The sequence below is a fragment of the Microtus oregoni genome, unplaced genomic scaffold (genome assembly GCF_018167655.1).
Source record: "Microtus oregoni isolate MIOR12 unplaced genomic scaffold, Mior012 000032F_ref0000030, whole genome shotgun sequence".
NCBI lineage: Eukaryota > Metazoa > Chordata > Mammalia > Rodentia > Cricetidae > Microtus > Microtus oregoni.
This window is the reverse complement of record NW_024543091.1, coordinates 6,961,692-6,982,015: the sequence shown is the minus strand read 5'-3', so window position 1 is coordinate 6,982,015 and position 20,324 is coordinate 6,961,692. Positions and strand designations below refer to the sequence as shown.

At 42.1% G+C, this 20,324-nt stretch overlaps 1 protein-coding gene across 1 annotated transcript in view; it reads right to left on the bottom strand.

The window, feature by feature from the left end:
• Window positions 1–20,324, bottom strand: part of Impg1 (interphotoreceptor matrix proteoglycan 1) — a 135,594-nt gene that overhangs the window by 23,363 nt on the left and 91,907 nt on the right. The window contains exons 14-15 of the mRNA XM_041679368.1: window positions 6,337–6,869; window positions 2,998–3,217 (exon numbers count right to left, since the gene is read on the bottom strand). Of these exons, the coding sequence (XP_041535302.1) occupies window positions 2,998–3,217; window positions 6,337–6,869 (753 nt within the window). The remainder of the gene's footprint in view (window positions 1–2,997; window positions 3,218–6,336; window positions 6,870–20,324) is intronic.

Here is a 20,324-nt window from a genome sequence, read left to right as displayed (position 1 = left end):
TATCGTTGATGAGAAGGAAAACTTTTAAGTGCAGTTTGGAGCCGTGGCTTCAGCCTGTACACAGCACAGTGAAACTAGACTCTCTTGTTAGTAGAGGGGTGTATATAATTCTTGATTTATGTAGAAGAAACCATTCTCATTTTTAAAACTTTTATGAAGCCATCTCTAATGTCCTGATCTCCCTGCCCTCAGCTCTTCTGTCTGGAGCATTGCTAATGTTTTAACAGGCTCTCCATAGCCATTTCCTGCCAGACTTCTAACATTAATTAATTTTTGTCCTTCATTCATTATTTCATTATTTTTCTCTGCAATAAAGGCAGATTTTCTATCTCTAGGTATTTAGTAAAGAACAGAATATGGAGAACTATTTTACCCCAAAGCTCAGAGTAACAAAACAGTCCAGTAACTTCTGCAAAACATCTCCCAGTGGATACCGAGTGGTCATTCACTCATTCATTCATTCATTCATTCAGCTGTTTCATTCATATTCATTGCTGGACACACGACATCTGCTTCTCTGGAAGTTCCTGAGCTGCTCCTAGGGTTGTGGCGAGCAGACAGACCATTCAATTGGCCCCCTCTGTTCTTCCCTTATTGAATCTCTCAAGTTGGGTATGCACCCAAGAACACTGGGAAGCTTGAGGCAATTTTATCTTAGGTATCTCAACATAAATTTGACTCTAGCAGGAACTATAGCTGATGTCAGTAGCCTCTCACTTCTACCAGCTGCCTAGAGGAAAGGCTACACCCCATACTGGTTCACAGGGTAACAACGAAAATAGCTTCAGCCCCAGTTGCTTCACTAATACCTTGCCATGCTAGCTCTTAATCACTCTTTATGGTACCCTGTGCAGGTCATAAATTAATAGTCAAGTCAATTATGCCAATGTTGTAATACTAACTATTAACATTTATTAGGCAACTATAATGTGTCAAACACTATGCTGGAGACTAAAAGTACCCTTCTTATTAATTCTCATGCTCTTAGAATGTTCCCTAGTGTGGTACAGGACTGTCCTCCAAACCAAACTGCCATCATCTTCATGAATTTGGTTGTGCCTGTTTGAAAAAGATAACACAACTGGGCTTGTTGACTGTTGATGGTCCCTCACAGAAGGAGGGATGGGAAGGGTCATGGGAGCACTGTGTCATTATTCAGCCATTCCCACCAACAAGTTGCATGCAATTCTTCCCTAATTTAATGTAACCTCAGATAGAGACTAACAAAGTTAGGTTGCAGAGGACTTGGGAGAGAGCTCTATCTACATGGCCCGCAAGGGAGTCATCATTAATACTGGGTACAGACCTTGCAGTGTGGCTGCTTCAATGATACGCATGCTCCCAATCATGCCCTCTACTCATTTCTCTATAAGTAAGCCTAATAAATCCAATGGTTCTCCAGAGTTAGTGTTGGTGGATGTGTATCTCAGTTTGTCACTGGGACCTTAGGTGAAGGGGTTGCCATTGTCTCTCTCAGGGAAGGAATTTTAATAACATTTTACTGTGGAAATTGGGTGCTGCTATTAACACACAGGATTCACATTCAGGGCTGGGTTCCCGAGTCCATGGGCTATGTTGTGTTTCTTTCAAGCATCAGCAATGGCCCCAGCTCAGTCATAGCATGACAGTACTCGCCTCCGGCGCCTTTCTAAGGCATTTATCAAGTGGTCCCTAATGTTGAAACTGTTCTCAGAGGCATACATTCAGGCATTCCCCAGTCTTGACCTGGCCCTTCCACGGACATATTTTTTTTTTGTACTGAGTGGGCTCCTAACTGCCTACTGACTGAGGGGTGGAGGAAGGCAGGGGCCGAGGCTCTCACCTCCCCTGTGCTCCCTAGTTTTCCTGTTACTTTTACCATCCAACTGTAAAGAACAGCCTCAGCTCTGGGTACCTTCTGTGGATAGAGGCAGTCCGTCTTTCCCTGATGTTTAGGTGGTCTTTGATTGCTCAGGGGATCTAGAAGGCTTCCTTAGGCAGCTCCTGTTTGGAGGTAACTACTCCCCTGCTCAGCGCCCAAGGCTGGGCTGTCTTTTTAATGATGCTGTTTACCAAGGCACTGAAGCAATTTTCGTAGGATTGCTCCAAAGCCTGCTCTGTCAAAGATAAATGTTTCCTACTGAGCTTTTTTGGCTTGCAGTTTTGCCCAAGGCCTTTTCCCTCTGTCTTCATAGTTAGTCCACAGAGAGCCAGAGAGAGCGTTAAAGATCCACTTCACTAATTCATAGCCAATTAGGAAACTTTGTTTTGAATTTGACTGGAAGGTTGCTTTGGCAGTGGGATAGAGCCCTCCTGTCCTGCGCTCCGGGGGATTAAAAACCTTTCTGCAGTTAGAGAACAATTTAGAAGTACAAGGTGAAAATAGTCCTCAATTCAGGCCTGGCCCATGACAGTGGCATACATTCTTCATTGTTGGAGCAAGCATTCGCTTTCTGGTTACTGTTTTACACACATGGGCACAGCACTAGGGTGTGCAAGTGGGAGAGGGGCATGACTTTCTTGTTTGGTTAATTTCTCCAAGTTTGAATTTTGATCTAATTTTCTCCCTCTCCTCAGGATTTGATCTAAGTTTTATCCCGAAGTTTCTTATGAAAAAGACTGTTCTGATAGTTCACTGAGGCCATAGGTTTCTGAAGCAGGAGGCCTAGGTTGCTGCAGTTTTTTAGAAAGTGCTTTGTCTTCCGGCAGAAGGCAAACTAACTTGGTTTGGGGCTACATTTTAAAAAGTCTCAGTCTAGCAAAAGTTTAGTACTGTGAGGAAACGAAAGCTATCAGACCATGCGGTTGGGGGTGCCCATACCCTTTGCTTTTCTAAGTAGCAACACTTGAGCCTGCAGGTTAAAGACCCGCCTCTCTTAATCACAGAGTTCTAAACGCTTGTCTTGTTACTTGTAACTTCATTTCGTTTTTGTGATTTGACCAGTTGATCAGCATGCTTAAAAGCAAAACAGAATGAACCCAAAAGTCCCCCGGGCTTTCATTGTTGACCTCACCTACCTAGTTCCACGTTGAGAGAGTTGCTGTCAATTTCCAGATGGAGTTGCCGCGCTGCAGTGGCTCGGAGATCCTCCAAGACCCCACGCACCGCCTGGGTGAGGTTGTAGGGGACCACTTTTGCAAAGCGCACTCTGCTGTTCACAATCACACTCCCGTTCCTGAAGCTGAGGATTTCCAGGTGCTTAAACCCTGTAAGGTTGGATCGCAGGTAGGGAACCAGCTGCAAAAGAAACCAAACCAAACCATACTTGTTTATTCCTAACTCAGTCACTGCCGGTTCTGTTTATGCTCTCTCTCCATTACCTGAGGCACACATTTCCCTTCGTCATTGATGGTTTTGTTGCTGGGTGTGAGACCAGAACACCCCAACCCTCAGTGATCTGTTTATAGTAAATATGTACACATTTCCACCCTTCTGCCTGCACTGAGGTAGATGGGTAGGGATTTCTTCATGCCTTGTAAGAACAGATTTTTTTTTTTTTTTTAACTCAAGCCAATGCTATCAGCCAAGGAATGTCAGCTTACTAATTTTTTTAAGTTACCATTCCAAATTGAGTCCAGGAGCCAATCAACCTATGTCTGTGTAAATGGAACTGTGAAATATGAAATCTGAAATGACCCACTGAAATCAAAATACCCAAACCTGATGTATCTTTAGTGAAACTTCATAGCATGCAGAAGGGAAGTGACAATCAGGACGTCTGGGTGCGGCTACTGAAGCTGGTTCCAACCAGTTGAGTGGCCTTCACCGAGCAATGCAATGCAATACCTTGTGGAACTGTGGGCTCATCTGCCTTGTGGGAGAGCAAGGGTGGCTCCCCAGGGATTTCTTTCCAAACACGATTTAATAATCTCAAAAGCATTCGTGGGACATTGTGTTTCCCTTGTGTTCACACCTGTCTCTTATGCGCCACGGCCATCTTGAAGGTTATTGTCCAGAAACGTTTGAATCTCATTTCCTGACTCTAGGGAGGTTTGTGAACGACAGCCCTATAAATATGGACAACACCAAGGTTCAAGCCACAAGCTTCAGGGCTAGCCTCAGACCGCTTGCTCTTTCTCACCCTGTCTGTATCTCTGGAATGCTGACCTTGGCCTTGTCTCACAAGGTGTGCTGGTCTGCTAAGTGAACTGGGCACAAATTAGGGGACAAAGGGACCTCAGTTAGGAATGGCCTTCATCAGATTGGCCCACAGTCTGTCTGTGTCGTGTTTTCTTGACTAACAATTGATGTGGGAGGGCCTGGTTCATGATGGGCTCTGCTACCCCTTGGCGGGTGATTCTGTTTTACACAAGAAGACAGGCTGAATAAGCCATGAGGAGCAGTCCTGTAAGCAACATTCCTCTGGGGTTTCTGCTTCTAGCTTCTGTCTTAAGTTCCTGCCTGGAGTCCCTGGATGATAAACTGTAATCTGTAAGGTCAGGTAAACCATTTACTTCCCATGCTGATTTTGTTAATGCTGTTTATCATGGCAACAGAGAAGCCTGATGTGGGATTCCCCTCTGTGTTCTGTGAATACCCTTGGCCAATGAATAAAGCTGTTCCAGACAGTAGTTTAGCAGAATAGAGCAAGGCAGGAATTCCAAGCAGATAGAGGAAGAAAGAACACAGAAGCAGAGAGAAGCCATGTCGCTGCTACAGGAGACAGACACTGGACATTGGATGGAGCCTTGCCGGTAGGCCACAGTCATGTGGTGATACACAGATTAATAGAAATGAGTAAATTTAAGATATAAGAGTGCTAGAAATATGCATAAGTTACTGGCCAAACAGTATTGTAAGTAATATAGTTTCTGTGTAATTATTTCAGCTCTGGGCATTCGGGAAACAAATGAGCAGCATTTGCCTACAGAAGCAAAGTGGAAGACACTGTTATCTTGAAAAAAAAATGAAATTCTGTATTAGTGTTGGGAGTTTGTTCACTGTGCTCTGTCCTGATTTGTCCTACTACTCTACCAAGTCCATTCTTGAGTCAGCTCTATGATTGGCCTGGGGTAGGAGTCTTCTGTTTTCATCTTGTACACAGACAATTATCTGCCTTGTCTCCCAAATTAATTTGCAGAGTGTGATGGAAAAGAAGATGAATAGTTACAGTTGATATTTTTCCAGCGTCCACATTGCCAGACCTGGTTATGTGACTAGCTCATCACTACACAATGTGTAGGGGATGCTGCTTCTTTGTCATCTGTGGACAAACTGCTCTCCCTCGATCGCTCTCTTCTCGCAGGTGACAGCCAGGAGGGAGCAGTTACTCAGCAGTAACTCTGCAAAGGAGGAAACATTCTTAGGGCCACATGTGGAAGAAATGTGGTTTGCAAGGTGATGCTAGAACATCCCTGCCTACCTATCAAGAAGAACTAATCCTGCATCTGATTTAAGTGTTCTTAATACCTTTGTTGTGGTAGCCTATCACAAACTCTAATGAGGACACTGGGGTATGAGATAAGGCTCACTGGCACTTTGTTCCCCAGCACAGTCCCAATACTCATGGAGTGTGTGTGTGTGTGTGTGTGTATGTGTATGCACGTGCATGCATGTACATGTGTGTGTGTGTCTTTGTAGAGCAGAGAGTCAAACTTGAAAAAAAATTCAAGTTATTTGAAAATTTAACTTAGAAAAAGCATATATATTTTTCTGAGATTGTCAGAAATCCTGTGTGTGATATGCATTTTATAATTTATTTAATCAGACATGACTGCTAAAGCCATCACAGAATTCAATATTTATGCCTGTACATATGTTTCTTATTACACGTGTAGAAATAAATTAAAATGCAAGTTTGCGTGTGTCTGTTATCAAAGTGTATCCATCGTGTAAATCTTCTCACTTTATATGTCAAGGATCAGAAACGACAAGTTGTATAGCCATTTGCAGTAAAGTAAGGGGCTGGGAAAGGGGGCTTTTGTATCTGAAGGCTCTTCCTCATCTCTACTGGGTATCATGGCTCTGTGCTTTCTCTGGGCAGCTTAGAGAAAGTTAATTTATACTGCCTTTAGGTTCCAAGCTCTGTACTGCAGTGTTTCTGTATAGAATTCGGGTAAAATTATTTAGGGAGAACCATAATGAGGAGAATTGAAGGATAAACTGATTCCCATGAAGCTGGGTGGTGGTAGTGTCTTCTCTGATTGCCCAGCATAGAACTCATTTCCCTGGTTGGATTGAAATCACCTAAAATTCTAGCTGAACGCCTTCTGCAACAGCACAGCTGCCTCACATGCTCATCTCTTCCTAACCTGCCCTGCACAAGATGAGCAGCAATTATGCTATAATCACAAAGCAACGGCAAAAAAGAAAGAGGAGACGCAGCAAGTGGAGAAAGGCAAGCCATACTCACTCACCAGGTCTGTGAATCGTTGTTCCAGGGCTTGATACTCCAGAGAACTCTTGTTGAACAGGTCGTAGGAGAAAGGCATGTTAGCCACTCGAAGACTGAAGAATACCACTAACTCGTGGCCCTGGGTGGCAATGGTCTCAGAGCTGGTGGTGATATACTGTAATGGGGTGGGTGTGGTTATCTCAAGAAAATGATCCAGGGCAGAATTATGTCCACTCAGTCCTGATACTTCTGACAAGGTAGGGATGTCAGATACATCCATTTCCTCTAGGTCTCTGATTGCATCTTGGCTGCTTGCAATCAGCTCGCTGGAAGATGCAGGCCGATGTGACATTTCTAGCGGCAACTGGCTGATGGGAGAATCACTCATGGGAAGAGGGAGCCCAGGGACGAGTATTGTTTGGCCAGTGGTCCTCAAAGGAGTGCTTTGATCAGCTGGAGAGATGATGCTAGGCATGGTAAAGGAAGGTAGATTTTCCGATAGGAAAGTTGAGGCTGTTTCAGGCGGAGACCAGGAGCTGTCTTTGGAGGACACGCCTGACACCGTTTTCATTGTGTCCAATTATTTCCACCCGGAGAGAAAATGAAAAAAAGTAATCAACTTTAATTTTCATCAGCAGTTTCAACCATTTTTAAAAAGGAGAGATTGGTATAGAAAGAGGAAAACAATGCTGCTTCCAAACCTAGGAAGGCAAAAGGTGGGTCCCTGAGATCTTTTTATCCAGGCCCCAAATTTTACATATTTGAGATGAAAAGAGTGTATCATTTAGTTAGACTTTCTGGCATAACCGTCCAGGTAGACTTAGCAAACCTGCATAATAGATAAAAGAATGAGTAGTCATCACTAGACCAATGTTGGATTACAAACCCCAGCTGGCACTGGCCTAGACTTAAAACCACACCCTCACATGTAACTCTTAGATAACCTGCTGCAGAATGTTGGTTCAGATATATTATTCACTTTCCAATATTGCAAACTCGAATTTTGCAAAACTGAACTTTTTGGGGGATTCAATCATCATATTTTGGTAGCGTCATCATCTAAATTTCAATGGCACTCTTTCAGAACTGGATATTCAGATTGAATAATTTACAAAATGCTACTGAGGATGTAAATGTGTGGTTGATGTATTCTTTGGGCTTTATATTGAACATTCAACTTGGTAAGTATTTAGTAATATTTCAAACCATTTCATTGCTTTCACATAGGACTACTGAAGTCCATTCCATTTTTGGTACCAAATTAAAAACTGTAAGTATTTATGAACTGAGAAAGTAGTTATATGAACCTTTCAGAGAGTGAGATTGATGGGTTATTAAAGTAGCCCAATAAACCTAAATCCAGAGCCACTGATTCCATTTAAGGGAGCAGGCAGACAAAGCTGGCAATTTTCTATGATTACTTCCAGGGGCGCTTTGGCAAATGTGTGGGAAAGTTCTCCTGAATCCTGCGTGCTAAGTATGATGAATGGTCTGTCTGGATGCAGATCGAATCTTCGGACTTGCAGTCAGTTCATTTACCACAGCGCAATCGCCAAAACTGAAACATAAACATCTCTGAAAAAAATCTTATCAGCTTTATTACTTTCTTCAAATAAAACTTGGCTGTTGATGAGTTATGCTTACATCCAGGAGCGGGACTCTCATCCCTTGTCCCTATTCCAGAGTGCCAAGATATGTCCAACCAAAATTCACTCAACTGCCAGAGATATCTGCTGACGTCTATGATCTCTGTGCGTATAAACTGAGATTATATTCAAATATTCTTTGATTATGAGCTGAATGCTTGTGTACCCCCCAAATTCATGTTGAGAACCCCTATCCCACAATGTGATAATGTCTGGCGAGGAGGCCATAGGGAGGGAGGGAGGCCGTGAGACTGAGCCCTTGTTAGATAGGATGGCCCTGGACCCTCATCTGGACAGATATGAGAGGGATGATCTGATTTTGCAAAGTGAGACTATAGAAGGCTTCCATGTGCAGCCCAGAAAAAGTGCCGTCCCCAGGACCCAACTCTGTCAGCAGTAGCTTGATTTTGGACTTCCCTAACATTAGAACTGCAAAAGTACACTTCTATTGCTTAATTCCATCAGCACGCTGCGGACTTTTGTGAGCGCTTGTGCTAAGACATCTTGTCAGGCACGGGAAGTAACCAGAAAGCGTTGCAGTGCTGCCTGGGCTTTGCTCTGACTTCTTGGTGCCATGCATTTGAGTCTGCGCTCCTGGGGTGTGCACTCTGCGCTCCTACCAATGTTAAGCATTAGGAACCCAGGCAGGCAGCACCATGATGGATGTCTCATGTCTGCTCCGGGGCCAGTCTTTCATCACCTCCACCTTTCCCACTGTATAGACTTTAACCAGCTGAAAACAGGCCGCGCTATAAGTCATCAGTCAGGGAATTTCCACCCTCCTCCATCTGCGGCATCTTCAGACAAGCTCCTCAGGTCCACAGCAAACTTTCCTGGGCAATTTCATTGGCATAGCAAGTGGCTCTTGATCTGTAGGGCTGCTTGGTAGTATATAAAGCACCAACTAAAAAAAAAACAACTGAATATTAAAACATTTATTCTTGTGTTTATGGGATATTCAAATTTGACTACAATCTTTTATTTTTATTTTTTTTGCCAAATTTAGGAACTCTATTTAAATTTGCTTTAAAAAATTCTCCTGATCTCAAAAATAAAAGAAAAATAAAAATTCTTCTATTTTTGTTTGCTTATTTTTTTTTTCTTTTTCTTTCTCAAGATTGAAGCTACTGAAGCAATAGTTGGTTCTCTGGAAAAGAATTATTCAAGCCTTGCCATGACTTCTAATTTAGCCAGTTATGCTTTTATCAGATTCCACAATGGGAACTCAAGTGCTAAAAGCCAAGGCCACTCATTTCATCATGGAATGTGAAAAATAAAAGACTGAAAATAACTGCGTTAGAGTGTGTGTGGGTCCTACAAAGGTGTAATGTGTTTGTGTGCGGAGGGGCACCAGCAGAAATCCCAGCTCCTAGGCAGAGAGGAAACATTCCAGGCAGGAGATCTGCTCAAAGTCAAGGCCACAGTTAAAGTAGCCCAACCGAAAGCTGAAGGGCAGCTGAACACAGGGCAGCTGAAGCCCAAAGTGAGAGAAGTCAAGAGCAGAAGTTGGGACTGGTAGGGGTGGGGTCATCAAACATGCTGGTAGCTGAAAGAAGACAAAGGGGAAGGGAGAAGGCTGAGGATCGTACCTGTCCTACGGGGCATAAGCCTCAAGCAGCTGCCCAGTTCCTACTGAAACAGGCGTAGGAGAGGTTTTCTAATACCCGTTACATCTTCAGTTGGCGTAGCCAACACCCTCTTTTATATGAAAACCACTCGTTAGCTATAATACTTTTCATATTATAAATTTTTTTTTATCAATTTGTTCAGTGACTGAACAGATACCAATAGCCTCCCATTTGCTAGTCCAGGCGCTCAGACAAATCAGTGAACAAAAGAGCTGTCAGTCTCCATGTGTACACCGTGTAGTGGAGGAAGCCTGAACCGTAATCCTCCAACACATCAGAAGATACGTGATGTCTGTGGAAGATGGGTGCTCTGGAAACAGAACCAGGCGAGGGAATCAGTCTTGATTCACTCACGCAAAGGAGAAGCATGTAGCAAAAACGGGGCGGGGGGACTGCTAGCTTGGGGACAGTGTGACCCCACTGAATGCTGCAATCTGCCAATGGTCAATGGCAGTTGAACACATTTTCAAACACAGACATCCTTTCTTACGATCTAGAAACTAGCCCAGGCTCTCACTGATGCTCTCACAAGAGCCTCCACTGTTCTGCTCCTTCAGGGCAGCGACATAAGGCTGGTGGGCTGTCAGAACGGATTTTCTCAAAACTCTAGAAATTGACTGGAAATGGTTAGTTAGTAATCATGGGGATGCTTAATTAAGAAAACCAGGCTGGATCTCGGCGCTCACGAGGACTGTGTGGCAGTTTTTGCTTTTCCTGTTTCCCTGTGTTATGAGGCTCGGCGGTAGTCTGGGAAACAGCAGCCCTGACCCTCAGTACCAGGACTTCGCAAGCAAAATGGACCGACCGAAGAAAGAAGAGTAATTATTTGTTTTGACCTGTCTTTTGACTCCCTGGAAGCCAGACTCCAAAGCCTGCCTTTTCCCTTCCTAGCAGAGCTCTCCTGAGGCTGAAGAGGCTGCCAGCGGGGTGCCTGTTGAAACCACACAGGCACACGTACTAATTTCTGCTTTGCCAGGCAGTGGCACCAGCCGGCAGAGCAGCCCACTAGCCAAACTTTGGAGAAAAATTGCAGAGGAAGAATCGCTTTGAGGAACAGCTCTGTCCCGTGGAGAAGAAAAGTGGAGAAGGTCGCCCACAGGCTCAGGGCTTAGCGTGCCTGCTCTGAGAAGGACATAAACTCACAGGGACTTCTCTAATGCAGGCAGAAAGCCAGACCCCTCGCACAGAGGCGGCTGCCTTATCTGACAGGGGTCCTTTCGCAGTGATGAAATAGTTCTGCACTTAACCAGAGGTGCGACTGTACAACATGAATATGCTCAAAACCACCGAATTGTCTATTGAAAGATGACTATGACACTGAATTTTATTACAGTAAAGGAGATAGTAACACACGAGATCTCATGTTCCCGTCCCCTCGGGTCTAATGACAATCTTTCCAAATCAGCATACAGTGTCAACTAACACATTAATACGACGGAAATCACCACTAAGCCACTCTGTTTTAGTTCCAACTTCCCTTCCATCCCCTCCTCAACATTCAGCAACTACTAATTTGTTTTCCATTTATGTAATTTTTTTCAGTTTACATAAATCCATTTTACATAAATGGAGTAACTCAGTGTGGTGATAACATTTTTCTGAAAATATCTTTTGACCCCAAAGAAAAAGATTTTTTCCAGGCTTTACAGGCAAGTTAATAATATGTTTGAGGTCACTTAAGGCTATGTACTTACCCTGCTTCTTCTTCTGTGTGCCCAGCTTGTGTAGTTTAGCCTGACTTTAAGAGAACAATGCCTGGTGGTAGTGTCGCACGCCTTTAATCCCAGCACTCGAGAGGCAGAGACAGGAGGATCTCTGTGAGTTTGAGGCCAGCCTGGTCTACAAGAGCTAGTTCCAGGACAGGCTCCAAAGCCACAGAGAAACCCTGTCCCAAAAAACAAAAACAAAAAAACAAACAAAACAACAAAAACAAAAGAAACAAACAAACAACAAAAAAAAAGAGAGAACAATGCAACTAACTTGACTGTCTTGGATTTCCCATGCAATCAGGTTTTACAACTTCAGCAGAATGCATAGCTTTAATCTTATGTTATGTCTTCTTTCATACCCCTGACAGAACAGTGTTTGTATATGTGTGTGTGTATAAATATATTTAAATGTCACATTATTCATGATAAATGTATGCAGTTCTATTTGCCCATAAAGGCTCTGAGCAGGGCCAGATGCAATATCCTAAAGTCAACTTAATAAGCTCAAGATTTCATCCTAAACCCCGGAGATCTACTTTTCCACCCCTTTAGTCAGGTGTCTGTACCTGAAGGACGATGGGGTTGGGGCTGGGACAGCAAGAATTGTTGATTTGACCCCTGCTGGGTGATAGGTGCTCTACAAAGAATTTTGGATCATTTTTCACTTGTCCTTGGGCATTTTATAAACTCCACTCTGATTATATTCTTTGTACTTCTGATGATACAAATTACTTAATTCTTGAAGCATTGGTTTCGTTGTCTGTTCCCTATGTGATCGAACAGACAGAGGATGCAGCGATCTTCAGGAGAATAAAATACAAACATACACTTTCTTTCCTTCTTAAAAAAACAGGCTGAATTCTAATTCTTAAACCATCAATCAAAAGTTAGTTTTTTCTCATTCCTCTCACTAATAGAAGTGCTGGAACCTTGAAATCCTGGTCAACACCGCCTCATAAAGCGATGGATGCTGCAGAGCCCAGAGCCACAGAATAGCTTCTTTTCTGTCTTCAGTCTGGAGGTCTTGGTCTCTACCTGTTTTCAGTTTAGAATCAGCCCATATACGGAAACTGTGTGCATTTGGAAGAAGAGTCAGCTATGCCTTTTCCTGATTTGTGGGTGGTCTGACAATTTTTTTTCCGGGAAGAAATAAATATTTAGGAACAAATTAAGCAATTGTACCATAGAATTGATCTGCACTGAAGTCATTTTAAAGAATATAGTCATGGTACAACTCTTGTCTGTCCTTTTTTTAAGCTCTAATTTTCTTTTAAAAATATTTACTTGTTTATTTTAATTTTCTGCATGCATGTATGTGTGCCATATTCATGGCACCCAAAGAGGTGAGAAGGTATTGAATTCCATGGAACTGGAGTTATGGATGGTTATGAGCCATCACGTGGGTAATGAGAACCAAACCCAAGTCCTTTGTGAGAGCAGCAAATGCTCTTACCCACAGAGCCATTTCTCTAGCCCCCTCCAGCTCTAAGTAAAATGATCAGACATTTTCTATTTGTAACTTCATATGCATCTATAAAAATAATAATGGTTAATATTAAACAAAATCTGAATCCATTAACATGAAAAGTGCAAAAATATTAAAAGGTGGTGTTGTGGAATAATATTTTAAGGTATGTTACATTTGTTTATTTTGAAAACATTAGTTTTAATGTTGCAAAGATGTGTTGCATTTTTTTTTATTTTGCATTAGTTTAACTCTGTGAAGCTGTGTTATTTGGCCTGTCTAAAATGCCTGATGGTCTAATAAAGAGCTGAATGGCCAATAGCTAGGCAGGAGAAAGGACAGGTAGGGCTCTCAGGCAAAGAGACTAAATAGAAGAAGAATCTGGGAAGAGGGTGAAGGAGCGAGAAAAGTAGGGGCCAGCCTCCCAGCTACCCAGCCAGACACAGAATAAGGAAAGAAAAGATATGCAGAAACAGAGAAAGTTAAAAACCCAGATGCAAAAGGTAGAAGGGTTAAGTTAAGAAAAGCTGGCTAGAAATTAGCCAAGCTCAGGCTGGGCATGATAAAGTAAGAATAAGCCTCCATGTGTGGGATCATTTGGGAGTTAGAGTGGGAAAAAAATGTGGTAGTCATCTTCCAAGATGGCACTGACGGTCCTTTCCCATGAGGTCCATGCCCCTCCCTCCCTTTTCCACACTTCACAGGGACGATTTCTTAAAAGTCCTACAGAAGTGTCACGTGGTTCCGAGGCGCAGGCATTGTAAGAGATTGAGTTTGTCTTTGACATAAACAAGTAACCAACAGAAAGAACTGGAAGGAATACTTTCTTTTGGCTTGTGGTTTCTGAGATTTAGGGTATGGCCCCTTGGCTCTCTGTGAGGCAGAAGAATGTCATGGCAGCAAGACCATGCAGCTGTGGAGAGAGGCAGCAGGGAAAAGGGGAAGGCCAGCAGCAGCCTGCTTATGACCCTGCTTCCTTTTGTATTCCATCTGGGTTCCGAGCAATTCTGTTATCCCACTCATGGTGGACCTTGCCCTGTAGTGGTATTCCACTTGTATTTTAATTAATAAAACTTGCCTGAGTATAAGAAAAGTAAAACAGCCACACAGGCCAGCCTTACAGACCAGGCCTCAATAACACACACCTTTAATCCTAGTAACTGCACTAGTTGCTATAGAAACGGGATGTTGTATGCCTTTAATCCCAGTGGTGCACACCTGTAATCCCAGCCCTAGAGAGGATTATAAAACATGAGGAAACAGCTCTCAACATAAAGTGTCTTTCTGAGATTCCTGGAGGCAGGATCACCATTTTCGGACTGAGGCTGAGGTAAAAGCCAGTGGCTGGCTGCTTTGCTTTTCAGATCTTCAGGTTGAACCCTAATTTCTCAGAGTTTTTATTAATGTGCTTCATTGCCCTGTCAGTTAATTCTCTCAGGACTGTCCTTTCAGAATCACAGAGGTGTGCCCCAGCCTGCTTTGTGAATTTAAGGCCAGTTAGGGCAACAACAATAACAACAAATTAATAATCGTAGGTGTAGAAGGTATCAGTCTTTCCATTCATCTCTCTTGGGTCAATAATAACTCTGGATAAAGTGAGCTGTCACAGCATGGGAACCCCAAGCTGCCTGGCGGGAGGCATTTGTCTTAGTTAGGATTTCTATTGCTGCAATGAAACACCATGACCAAAAGGCTAGTTTATTTGGCTTACACTTCCACATTGCTGTTCTTATTGAAGGAAGTCAGGACAGGAACTCAAAGGGGGTCAACAAAGTATTGCAAATCAAGTTGAGGTAGGACTAAGCTCCTCCCTTCCTATTAAGACTCGAGAAGGCAACCCAGTATGGGGAATACATTTCCCAAAGCCTGCCAAAGTGTCAGGGACAGTTCCCACTCCTGCTGCTGGAGTCCCACAAGTAGACCAAACTACACAACTGTTATACGTATGTTGAGGGCCTAGGTTGGTCCCATGCAAACTCCTTAGCAGTTGGTCCAGTATCTAAGAACCCAGGTTAGTTGTCTCTGTGAATTCCCTTGTGATGACCTTGACGCCCTTCGGCTCATACAATCCTTCTTCCTTCTATTCAACAGGCTCCCCAGAACTTGACCCAGTGCTTGGCTGTGGCTCTCTGCACCTACTTCCATCAGTTACTACACAAAGGCTCTTTGCTGACAATTAGGGTAGTCACCAATCTGATTACAGAAGACAGCCAGTTCAGGCTACCTGACTTCAGCTAAGACTTCTGGCTGGTTTCTTAATCACCACTAATTTCTTAGCTCCAGCTGACCAGCGTCAAGTGTCCCAGTAAAACAAAGTTCGCTTCAGTAGTTCTGGCATCTTGTTTATCACAGCTGACTCTTCAGCTCCAGCTAACCAGAGCCACAGGATCTTAATTCACGATAACAAATGGCCCCGAGAGAGTCTTTAAACTTCCCCCCACAACTTCACAAGCCAGGCATCCATCCTTTGCACTGCTCTCAACATTCTTATCGTCCAAGATCTCACAGAACATCCCATAGCGCTCTTAACATTCAATGGCTCTTCTATCCCCAAAGTCATTCCACTACCTCCCCAAAACGTGGTAGGCATCCATCCTTTACACTGCTCTCAACATTCTTATCGTCCAAGCTCTCACAGAACATCCCATAGCGCTCTTAACACTCAATGGCTCTTCTATCCCCAAAGTCTTTCCACTACCTCCCCAAAACGTGGTCAGGTCTGTGATGGCAATATCTCACTTCACTGGTACCAATTTCTGCCTTGGGGTTTTTACTGCTATGAAAAGACCCCATGACCACAACAACTCATATAAAAGAAATCATTTAACTGGGGTGCCTCACTTATGGTTCAGAGGTTCAGTCCATTATCGTCATGGTGAGCATGGTGTCATGCAGGTCAGTATGGTGCCGTAGAGGTAGCTGAGAATATACATCTTGTGCAGGCAACAGGAAGTTGTTTGTCTCACTGGGCATGGCTTGAGCATATATGAGACCTCAAAGCCCACCTCCACAGCATCACACTTCCTCCAATAAGATCACACCTACTCCAACAAGGCCCCACCTCCTAGTAATTCCACTCCCTTTGGTGGCCATTTTCTTTCAAACCACCACAGAAGCCATTTGAGAAAGGCCTGAGCCTTTGACTAACTCAGAAAGTCATTTCAGCAGTGATGTCATCAGAGCATATATATCAAGATTTAAGAGGAGTGTAGCCTTCACTGATATCTTGACATCAAGCCAATGTGAGGCCCTAAGCCATAACTAGTCACTCCTAGGTTTCTATAGAAACTGAAAGATATATTTTTGTTGTTGTCGTTGCTCTAAGTCATCAAATTCAGAGGCATTTTATGTGCAGTGGGGATAACCACTCCACACAAACACCATTAAGATCAATGAAAGAGGGCTTTGTGTTGCCAGATTTTGTCTCTGGCTTTTACTATAGTAAAGAAAGAATTTGACTATGGGTTTAGAATAGTTAATTTGAAACATGCTTATATGATAGGAACACAGTAGAATTTATAGACAATATGCTAAAATGGATGACATCAGCATTCTGAGATCCAGTGGGGATATTAGTTGTCAGTTTCCTGTTTATAGGGAAGCATTTGGAACAGGAAACATGTTTGCATTTATTGCATTTATTAAGTAGGAAGCAGGACTCCTTCAGGAAGGAGTGTAAGTCCCCATGGGGCTGCCACTCCAGCTTGCACTGACCTAATCTCTATGCCTGACGTTTCCATCCCAACGAACCAGTACTTCTTTTTCATACAAAATATTTTATAATATTTCATTTACTATCCTGAAATGAACTTAATCAAGAATATGACTTTATTAATACACATTTTCAAAATCGGTTATGCAGTGGTACAACATAAAGAAGAAATAAAAGGAAAATAATTTATAAAAGTAGAGTGTATGTTTTAAAAGGCATTATAATGCCATAAGAAGCAATAAAGTCTGTTGACACTTTTCTGTTTATTTTTGAGACGTGGTTTTCTCAGCAGCACAGGGTGACCTTGAACATGCGGCTAGCGTTACAGGTGAATGCCTGCTCTCTGCTCTCACATTTGTATGTGATGTGAACATCTTCAGGATCACCGTAAACTCCAAAGCTGGGAGTCGTCCTGTTTCAATGCTGCAGGACCACAGAAATGTCTTGACTCCATTTGAAGAGAAGTCAGTAGCGTGTTGAAATGTTGGTTAACTTTCACAAAAATTCATACAACACAAAGCATAATCTGTCTTTAATCTACCAATTAGTTGTATTGCTAGAAAATTCAAAGTTAATTAAAAAGCGGTAAAGCATACCTTGCAAACTCTACTTAAATTAAAAATGAGCATTGAGAAAGCATGAATGCCTTACGTGTCTTTCTAGGGCATCGTCAAGGTTATCTGATTGACGGGTCCTGCGCTTTCTGTTGTCTTTGCAAGGTATCAGTTAAGAAGGCTTGCTGATATTTTTGTTCATATAATACAGAGGATTTTCATCAAAGGGAATATAAATCATTATTTCTCTGTAGGTATTGAGAAGTTTAATGTCTATTTGTCCATTCATTTCCTCGTTTGTGAATGGTAACTGTGTGTTTTAAATTCTCTTCTGAGCTGCTCATAACATCTCACTTCCTTATTAATTAATGTGTTAAATGTAACCCTTGGACTATTAATCTTTTATTATATGAGAATGGTTTTTATTTTTAAAATTTTAATAAATTTCTACTTTAAGAGAGGTCTAGGTGTTGACATTTGTAGTTTCTATTCTCATCTATGTGAATGTCTGGTAGGCTGCTGTAAAGCAGAGGAGACTAACAACAGTAGAATATGAATTCCTCTCAGAGGCACATGGAATGTCTTCCAGGATGAAGCTACACATTAGGCCACAAATCAAAACTCAGTGAATTTAAAAAAAAGTTGAAATAATATTATGTATCTTTTTAGACCACTATAGAACAAAACTAAAATCCTATAAGAACAGATACACATAGTATTTAGGCAACCTGCTTTGAAATGACCAATGAACAAATTAGGATGGAATGATTTGCTGTCCTTGAAACAAATACAAGTAAAAACATCAAAATCTGTGCAATACAGAAAAGGCATGTTAAGATTTAAAGTTACAGTAATAAGTTCATCATCAAAAGCTAGGGAAATAACAATATACCTCAGGCCCAGTAAGGCCAACATAAACCAAATCCAACATTAGAGGGAAAAACGCAAAATAACCAGAGCAGAAATATATAAAACTCAAACCAAAAAAGACTTTTTTCTAAAGTAAGCAAAATTGGCAGACCTTTTGCTACACTAACCACATTTTTTTTTCTACAGTGTTTGAGATTTGCCACCATAAATGTATGTGTATCACATGAATGCAGTATCCATGGTGGTCAGAAGAGGGCATTAGGACATGTGGAACAGGAGTTCCTGAAGTTGTTCAGATGCTGATGGGTGCTGGGAACTGAATATACCCAGATCCTTTGCAAGAAAAGCTAAGAATAGCTTTTAGCTCCTGCCCCCCATCTACATCCTTAATATCTAAACTAATCATTTATTGAACACCTACTGTGTTTTGGAATAAAATGGTAATTTAAATCAACTGTAGGATCTCTGTTTAGAGTTATTGTATAGACACCTAGCTTAAAGTAAGACCAAGGAGTGGGGTGAGAACCTGAGAAGACAAATTTTTTCATTTAATCCAGGGTCATTTCTACAGAGACTCAGTGTTTAGAAGTGTGGTATAATATTGTTGCTTTTATTTTTCTTTCTAAAATTAAACTTTCTGTACATTCAAGAGAGCATTGAACAGAAAACAAAATAAAACACTTGGGCTATCTGACTCATTTCCTGCCTTTATTTCACTCGGCCATTCATCTATTCATTTGACAACTATGTATTTCCCGGTGACTTTGTATAACAGCTGCACTAGATCACACAAATAGCTCTCATTTTTAAGTACTTGGAACATGCCAGTTGTAATCATCTCACGAATTCAACCAGCCTTTCCAAGATCCTTTTGAGATAAAGTACCATTTCAAAGATGGAAAACTGAGGCACAGATCTCAGTTATAGGCCCAGTTTGTTAGTGCTCAAGCTTGGATTTAATTGCCCACCTCTACACTGTGGCGGCTCCAGTGGGTTATGTAACAGAGAGAGCGTGTGTCTTCAGGGACCCTCAACTTCAAGCGTTACTCATCGGATAGATAGTGTATGAAGTTCTGCAAAAGGAGTATGTAGGGGCTTTGGGGTGCATACGGGAAGACTGTGTGATTGGGAAAGGAAACTGACAAGATGTGCCCGGTTTTCTTTAGAGGATCACTAAATAAAGCTGAATATGAGAAAAAGAAATCAAAAGTTTTCGCAAGGGCAGTTCTTTATGTCTCAAAGAAAGACAAGCTGTGATCAGCTGTAAAACTCCAACAACCTATGTTGGAGGTGCCTTCTGGAAACACTTCTCAGAAAACACCTATGCGTAGTTTGACTATGAATTCCAAAGAGCTGATTTTAAGAAAATCCAAACATTTTCTACAAATTCGGAAACTATTTACTTCACAAAAGGTTTTCATCAAATTATCATGAAAAATATTGAATTCATATTTAATGAGAGTTGCCTTAATTGCAAGAAATAATAGTTTACATGAACATAAAGTTGACTATCCAGCTCTTCAGAGGATACCCAGCAATTCTGATATTTGCGAATTTTTTAAAAGTATTTTAATAGTAAATGAAAGAAAATCAATACAAGTAAACATTTTGAAGAGTGATGAATTTACTTTTGGAAGGTAGGAAGCTGTAAGCTCAGAAATGGGTCAGTCCTCCATGAAACACCCCTGTTGGCTGTGCCCGTGTTAGCATGTGTGCTGCCCCAGAGCAGAGCCGGGATAGTCCGTGGGTAGCATGTTTCAGTCACTGCAGTGCAGCGTGTCCACTAAGAGCTGTGTTGGGCTGCCAGTGAGCTCCACACAGGAGCTAGGGTTCAGTTAGCACGGTAGCAGTCAGTCAGTGGTGTGTGCCAAGTTCCCCCAGCAAGCAGAGAAGATGTGATATAAAGCGAATAGGGGACCTGGCCGCGTCCCAAGTGCAGTTAGAACGAAATGAACTCTGGTTGGAGTCTGTCTCTGAAATACCCAAAAAGTTAAAGGAGCTTAGTTCGTGTCGGGGAAAAACTGTGAAAAAAAAATATGAGTTTAAAAGGTTAGCATCTGCTTGGTGAAGTGCTGAGCAGCACTGGGCAGCATGATGAGGACCATTTAGTGTCCGACGGGGCTGGACATTTAACTGTTTCTGACAGAGCCATTTTTTGCCTCCATAATCTGAAGAAAAATAATGGTAATGCAAATACTTCCGGTCCATAGAGAAGTGAGCCAACTTTATATGACGAAGACGACATTATTTTTCCCTGGGAAAGAGCGCTTCCAACACTGCGTTTATCGTTGCATAGATTTTTACTGGTTTTGCATTAATTTGCAATTGTTTTGTCAGCATTTCTGATTGCCTCACGGATTTGGCAAAAAGCAAATGATTTTTGAAACTGGCCAGCTAGCAAATATTTAATCAAAACAGGCCGTATA